The 8346-nt window shown below is 34.5% G+C and overlaps 1 protein-coding gene across 1 annotated transcript; it reads right to left on the reverse strand.

Moving 5' to 3' along the window:
* Window positions 1-315: 315 nt before the first annotated feature.
* On the reverse strand, window positions 316-3618 carry LOC120166380 (EIN3-binding F-box protein 1-like). Its single transcript, XM_039175634.1, has 2 exons — window positions 3292-3618; window positions 316-2855 (listed from the first exon to the last, which is right to left on the reverse strand). The coding sequence occupies exons 1-2, from the start codon at window positions 3314-3316 to the stop codon at window positions 943-945; spliced, it is 1938 nt and encodes a 645-aa protein (XP_039031565.1). The 5' UTR covers window positions 3317-3618; the 3' UTR covers window positions 316-942.
* Window positions 3619-8346: the final 4728 nt, after the last annotated feature.

Here is an 8346-nt window from a genome sequence, read left to right on the forward strand (position 1 = left end):
ATTTTTATGATTTTATTTAAAATTAATTATTTTTTAATTTAGTTAAATAAAATTATCATATGACGACAACGCATGATTTTTCAACAAAAACTAATGAGATGGTAATTGCGTTAATCGAATGAAAGTAGAAGGGTCAAATATAAAGCCGTGTTTGTTCTTTCTTTTAATCATTTTGTGATATTGCAGAAGAATCAGGATATTTTGCAGTTCCAATATCCATTTTTTTATGGAGTGTTTAGCAATTAAGAAGGTAGTTCAGGTTTATTTGTTAAAGCAAATTCCGATCTTGATCGGCATGTTGAAGCTCAAAATTCAATCAAACTGAGATCCAGTAACACAATAATTGCAGTTGTACAATTCTTGCAAGGGTAACCCTACAAGACCCAGGACACTTGGAAAACATGGGGAAAAAAACAAACCAAAATGAAGGTTTCGGCAGCCATAGCCAAAGCACAGCAATCTGAGGCACCTAAACATTTAGCTTGTCAAAGCAGCCCCTCTATAGAGCTAAAAAACAAAAGGAAACACTGGAAGACTCTTAAAAGAAAGATGGACTGATTTGAACAACAGATTTAATAGGACTGAAAAAGAGAAAGGGAGCTAGAACAACAGTTCATGCAGAACACATCCAAAAGCTAGGATGATCACGATTGGAAACTCAAAAACCATGACTTGATAATGGATCTCCAGGAACCATGGCTACGTACAACAGACTCTCCAGCGTGTCATGAAAGCCTGCAAAAATTTAGATGGGTCGGCCATCTGCCAAACAGCCAAAAGTCCCCGGGAAAACACCAAGCCATAGAGCAACCAACATAGCTCTACTAAGTCGAACCGAAAAAACTGTGCCGAGTGTTGCTACCACTGTGAGCTGACTATATGAGTTTCTTATTTCTACCGTCTTTAACGTTGTAAGTATAGTTGTTTCAGGTCGACCCTCGATTAGAAAAGGATGTCACATCTCCACAGGCTCTCCACAAGCATCTCAATGGTTTGCGTGCTGATTGAATTGCAGTGCTGGAGATTCAACCCCACCAGGGTCTTGCCCAATTTTTCCAGGAAGGTTAAGCTTTTGTTTGATACCCCGGAACAACCAGAAAATGAAAGGACTTGCAGATTGAGTTGCTCTGCATGAGACAAGGCAGCAACGCCGACATCGGTGATTGCACACCTTGACACATCCAAGTCGCTGAGGAAAACACAATTGTCTGCAACCGCAACCAAACTTGTATCGGTAATCCTCCTGCAACCATCTAGATTGAGCAATTCGAGGGTTGCACCATGTAGCCTTGTCAAGGACACGAGGATCTCATCAGTCAAATTTAAGCAGCCACTCAGTTTCACTTTCACAAGTCCTGCCTCACAATTCTGTAGAAGAGGCAGAAGACCTACATCTGTGATGCCGCATAGCCCGCTTAGATCTATATGTTGAAGCCTAGGGCACAATTTGCCTACCATAGCCAAGCTGACGGTTCCAAATCCAGGGCAGTTCCTTATGGACAAGAATTTAAGGGAATTGCATGGGGAGGACAAAGGAACTCCCAAGGATATATCCTTAATTCCCATGCATTTTACCAGGGTAAGAGAATTTAATTCACATTTTGAGAGAACACCGATAATCCCGTATTGTGTGACCCTGTTGCACTCTTCCAACTGCAGGCACTCAAGAGAACCTGTAGACTTGGCAAAAGCCACCAATCCATCACCAGAAACAAAGTAACACCTGCGGAGGCACATCTGCTTCAGGTTTTTGCACCCCTTTCCAATGGCTTCAAGACTAACATCGGTTACCCCCAAGCAAGAAGTAATAGTTAAAGAGATCAATCTTTGGAGACCCAGAGCATTACCCATCACCCAAAATCCCTTCTCGCTTACATTTTGTAGACCACTGAGCACTAGATTTGTCAGAGACTTGCCATAGTGTCCGATCACAGCAAGAGAAAAATCTGTGACGCTCAAACCCTGAAGCTTAACCTTTGAAAGGATGGAAGATGCTGATGACAACAGGCTTGAAACTCCATGATCACCAACAAGTGGGCAGTCCTTGATAGAGACAGACTGCAACTTGGGGCAGAGCTTTCCGATAGCTTGGAGGCCCTCATTTCCAATCTTTGGGCAGGATTCGATGCTCAAAGCAGTCAATTTAGGACAGTTCTCAGCGATGGCAATTAGCCCCTTATTTGAAACCAAAGGGCACTGGCAAAGGTCAAGCTTCTCCAACAAATGGCATTCTTTAGCTATTTCAGACAGACCTTCATCTCCTACACGCGGGACGTTCCATAAAGAAAGTACCATGAGAGAGGGGCAACAACGGGATATGGCAAATAGTCCAAAATTATTTACTCCACGTGAAGAGGTGCTTCCCCTAATAGAAAGCTTCCCCAAACCACCATGACCGCTTGTTCCAACGGCAACAGCAGCAAGCCTCATGTCAGTTGCTTTCTTCCCTTCCAAGCACCTTGTAAGATAACCATCCTCCTCCTCAGATGAGAACATCTCAACATCATCAGAACTTGACTCAATATTCTCCTTGACCATCTTTGATGACTCATATTCGCCCTTACGGATGCTGGTCAGAAGCATAAGCCAGTGCTTTGAGACACAAGCACAGGAGCCCCTTTCTCTGCCCCCGTGAACACGCTTAAAGATCTCGACAAGGCATTCGTCAGGAAGAACATGGATTGATGGTTGCTTATTCTGCTCAACCTCTGTTTCCCCAAAGATAAATGGGGCACTGGTACGAGCTCTTTTACTAGGAGGGCAGTACACATCCACTTGAGAACTGATTGAGCATAATCTACCCAAGTCTGCCGAATTTGTATAAAAGGACCCTCCAGAACAGAAATCATTTTCACCTGAAATTCCAGTAAACATATCATCATCACCTGCTTAAAAGGATACTACGATAAAATCAGACATATTCCTACAAAAATATTTCTTTTCCCCTTCCAAGAACAATCAAACAACATACAAGCAAGATAGATTATTTGGTAAAAGCTTCCAACTTTTGATGCAAATCCTCAATGATTCAAACCTTGTAATACATATTCATATAACTAATGAATCCTAAATCCTTTGCCTTCATTTTCTAGTTCAAAACTAACACTAGCTAAAACCAAATAATGCTTAACAAGATCAAGCATATAAAAAACACCCAAATAAAGGTTATCCATATCAAGATAGATTATTATTACCGTTTCAAATTATTTATAATCAATCTAAGAAATAAAAACATGCCTATAAACTCAATCCCAATCTTTACAAACAAAAAAGGAAAAAACAAAAGCTTACCACCGTAATTAACAAGAGCAGGCATGGTTGAGTCCCAAAGCAGAAACCTTTCTGAAAATCCTCAGACCCGAAAATGCAACACCCAAAAAGCAAAAACACTAGAAAAGCACAGACCAAGTGTAACCCTTGAAAGCTTGAATGCATCAGAATTTGTTCAGAAGGAAGAATACTGAAACCCCAGTAAATAGGGGAAAAAGAAGATATGTAAGAAAGAAGAAGAGAGAAATGTGTTGGGCGCTGAAGCACAACACAAAGAGTTCTATTTATTTGGTCGGGGAAAAGAGAAAGAAAATGCCGAGTTGAGAAATTTCCATTTGATTAGTAATTTAAAATTCATGTTTTTGGCTGCAGACACATTATCTGACAACTTGTCAACTGCACATGCAATGTATCTTTCCTTGGAACCTGTTTTCTCTTTCTTTAGTCCAACCAAACTACCGGTTCCGGCTACTTGCCTTTGAAATTTATACAGTGACTAATTGTTTTGGGATTTTGCATGCTAAATTATTTTCTATCTTGTTAATTAAGTATTGAATATTACGTGGTTCATGACAGGTCTGGTTTCAGTTTCACCCCCTTTATCTTAACTTCCATTGGTATTTAATCAAGATTGATTTTAAGCAGAGAAGATATATTTATTTTGTTTAGGGGGAAAAGGCAATGATTTTGTTTTCTTAGTTTGATGGTTAAAGACCAAGTTGGACTATAAAACTCAAAATTTAAAGGATAGTGACGGCGCACATTAAGATAAGTGCTTGCATTATCTTTGTTTAATTTGGCAATGGTTTTTGTTCATCAACCACTTAACCAGAATGAAATCCATGTCTCTTAAAGAAACCATTTTCTTAGATTTTCAATTTCATGTTATTATTTTTATAAAACATTTAATATATAGCAGAAATTTATTAAGATGTTATATAACATAAATGATATTCTCTATGTATTAGTAAGAGCGTCTCTTTTGATTTTAAAATTCTCTAATTCAAAACGTCATACTAAAAAAGTTAACAAATAACAACACTTATATTTTATTCCTTACTCTTATATGTCTCACTTTTTTATATCTATCGAACTAAATCAGTCAAATCTATCAATCATCTTTTAAGGATAATTTTGTTATTTCCCTTGATCAAATGTGCTTCCTAAAACTATCAATATACGATATAAATTATGGGACTGAGAGAGTAAATTTTAAAAATAATTATAATATAAAGTGGTTGAACCTCATTACCTTGCGTTACTTTGATTTGACAAAATAAATAAAAGCTTAAAACAAGAAAATGGGGCCTAAATAGGCAAATGGGTTGCGTTAAAGATAAATGGAGAATTATGTACAATGAATTTGATTAGCTCATTCTTTTAAAGAATGGGAAGGGATCATATTTTATGAATCTATCTTATGTAGGTCCAATAAATGACAGCAAACCAAATATAATTTTTGACCGATTGATTTTTTTAAAAGAGTGAAGAAATGGTTAGAATCATTGAATTGAAGGTTTAGAAAATGTTAACTCTTATATATATATATATATTGGTTTCGATTTTTTTTGAATGGTTCTAATTCATTTATTCAAAATGGGAAAAAATTTATCGACTATATAGGCATAGTGGTGATAGTTTATATAGGCACAGTGAAGTGTTTAGGCTATGTTTGTTAGCAAAATGAGATAAATGCTAACATAAATTCTTTTACTTTTTTCTCATGTAATTTTTTATTTTTACTTAAGTCATATATGAACTAAAATTAAACATTTTGTTAAATTAATTTTATTAAAAATTAATTTTTATTAACATTAAAGATACAGGAAAATTTTATGAAAGAATTTGACAAAGTTTATGTTAATAAAAATTAACTTTTAATTAAAAAATTGGCATATTCTGACAAATACATGAATTTCATGTAATTTTATTGTATCTTTAATGTTAATAAAAATTAACTTTTAATTAAAAATAAATTTATCAAAATATTTAATTTTAGCTCATGTGTAATTTAATAATAAAATTTAATAGATCAAGTAAAAAACTAAAAATTACATGAGAAAAAGGTAGAAGAACTCATGTTCTTTTATCCCACATTGCTAACAAACATAGTCTAAACAGTCTACCATGCCTATATAAACTAACATCGTTAGATCTTTAAACTCGTGAAGTTAAAGTGTATTAATTTACATCTCTAGTCCCTATAGTATTATTTTTGTCAAATTTAATTGATGTGCAATTTTTTTATGTGCTTTACATATGTGTTGTTAATGAAACTTGCTTTTTGTAGAAAGCAAGTTTGTTTTGATATAATCTGATGAATGAATTTCTCTTTGACCTTGTGTTTTGTTTAATGCGAGGTATTTTCTTAAATTTAATATTAGATCTCGTGTTTTAAAGAAAGCAATGTCCTTTTAATCGCGTTTTACAGAACTCGATGTAATCTTCAGCAGCAGACAGTTTATGAAGTATTTTTTCAAATAATGACTGATGAGAGTATTTTCCTAACTAATGAATATTTGGGGGTTTTAAATTAATAACGCCAGATACAGTGCTCCCTCAGCGTAAAAATGTAAATAACATGATCAAGTTGAACAACCATACTATAGAAAAAAGAAGAGGGGTTATAACAATCACATTACAATTTGCAGCTGATGGTCCATCATGTCGTTTCAGAAGATAGCATAACAAGTTGCAGTATAGCCTGGCTTATCTCTAATGCTTATGCGATAACTGAATGTCAGAAGAGCCAACCATTCAAACCATTTCATCCCCTAACGGATCGGCTCAAACATTTTTTTTTTCTTCCAGTGGATCAATCATGGAGGTCGCCAATCAATTCCGACCAGATTTTATGTCTTTATTGAGCAAATGCAAACCCCGCTTGCTCTTTTTGTATATTAATCCACGTCTTTACGTTTTGATTCAAGTGATATATGTATATATCAAGTTGAGATATTATTTCAGCGAATACCAGGGGAAACAAGTGTTTAATTGAAGTAAAAAAATGACATTTGAGAGAGGAATATTGGCAATTTGAAGGAAGCTAAGAAACGAAATGTCTTGGTTTGGTACTATGAATCCAACCCAAGGGTCGGGATCCTATCTTTTTGTTTATTTTAATGGACAAAAGAGGGACTGGGAGTTGAGTTTGTTGCCAAGTGGGGGAGAATGTATGGACTCAAGTTGCTACTTTTGGTTGGCTTCGGGTCAAAGATTAGATTTTTTTAGGTTTAAAAAGGTATCAATTATTTTCTGACGAATTAAAAATTCATTCGACTGCTCTGCCACGTATCTGTATCATGATCATTAAATCCTTTTAATATTAAAAATCACAAAATAATCATCTGATTATAGAGTGTCATTTTATTGAGTCCCTCAACTATTAAAAGTTACAAAAAGGTCACTCAAATATTTATTATGTTCTGAACTCGTCATTTTCTGTTAAAAAATTGATGGTATTCTGAGTTGAATGTTAACCTACTGACTGTGATACGATAAAATATGATTCTAGAATCTCAAACGACTACCATATCAGAGTCATCATATTAACATACAACTTAGGCAACCGCCAATTTTTAACAAAAAAAGGACGAGTTGGGAATATAATGAATAATCTGATGACCATTTTATAACTTTTAATAGTCGATGGACTTAATAATGTAACATTTTATAGTTAAAGGATAATTTTGTAACGTTGAATAGTCAAGGGACTTAATAAAGCAATACCCTATAATCAAAGCACCATTTGTATACTTTATAAAAAAAACCAAAATTTTATGCATCTTTGATGAATTAAATGAAAATATATTATTAATAATAATAATATATATATGGTCTGATTCGTTTAAATTATATAAAATTATATACTATTAATTCATTAAATAAAAAGAAGAAAATAAGGTGAGAAATGACATATATACTCGTACAAATTGCAGTGTATAATAAGACGAGCAATGATTCGGGAAAGGATGCTTCATGTGAAGGAGATCCTAAGTTGATTCACTCGATTGCCTTCATTGCATGCGTTTGTGATATCGGAAAATGGTCAGATGAATGTGAAAATATATATGCTATTGATCCTTGTGTTTGATCAAGATTCAGTAGGTGGAGCAATAGTTTATTATAAGAAGATGGGTTATCTTACCATCCTCAACATTTGAGGCGTTGGCAGCCGGCTGACACGCGGGATGTTTTGCTCAAAATACCCGTATCAAATGAGTCCATGCAGCTATTTTGTTTATTAAAGAAGCTATCATGCCCTATACATGTCTCCGGGTTCCCAGATCATGCTTGCTTTTGGTACTCTTAAGAAGTAAAACTTGATCCTCTCTATTTGTCCAGTGGACACAATCTGCAAATTTCACCTACATTCAATGTACTTTTGTGAGTGATCCAGCATTCAATGCCAATCAAAGAACAGGATAAGCTAAGCAAGATTTGATTTTCATTTCAACAGCATTTTCTACTCGCTGAATGTCACTAAATTTTGATGAAAAAGTTAAACGCGCCTTTAGTATTACATGAAACTACAAAATATTTAAAAGGATAATATTAAGAGAAAACCAAAAAACATATCCAAAATGTTAAAAAAAATACTATATATATATAAGTTATTTTTTTAATTAATCGCTGGTATCCGATCTATGATTGACTAATCCAGATCGGGTATTGTAGAGGCAAGGGCGACCCTCACAATTCAGTTTGCTCCATTCGTTAACGTCAGGATTCAAACCCCGATATTGCTTAAAGAACATAGTGTCTCATCCCACTAGACCAACTGGTATTACCCTATCAAATATTGTTGTTGAATTTATAAATTTTAGCTAATTTAAGTTTATATAAATTAAACTATCTCAAGAAACTTAAGGTCCTGGATTATAAACATACTTAGAGTCTATGCTGAAAATAATTAAAAACTCACAACCATAATAATTTTCAATTACACTAATTTTCCTGAATTTTTTAAGCTATTTTTTATTAAATTAAGGTGATTACAAAGTAATATTTCTCTCTGCACCTGTTTTAAATATTCTCAACCATTTAACAATGAACATTCAATCACCCTGCTACAAT

The sequence above is a fragment of the Hibiscus syriacus genome, unplaced genomic scaffold, assembly GCF_006381635.1.
Source record: "Hibiscus syriacus cultivar Baekdansim isolate YM2019G1 unplaced genomic scaffold, ASM638163v2 tig00111640_pilon, whole genome shotgun sequence".
In the NCBI taxonomy this organism is placed as follows: Eukaryota; Viridiplantae; Streptophyta; class Magnoliopsida; order Malvales; family Malvaceae; genus Hibiscus; species Hibiscus syriacus.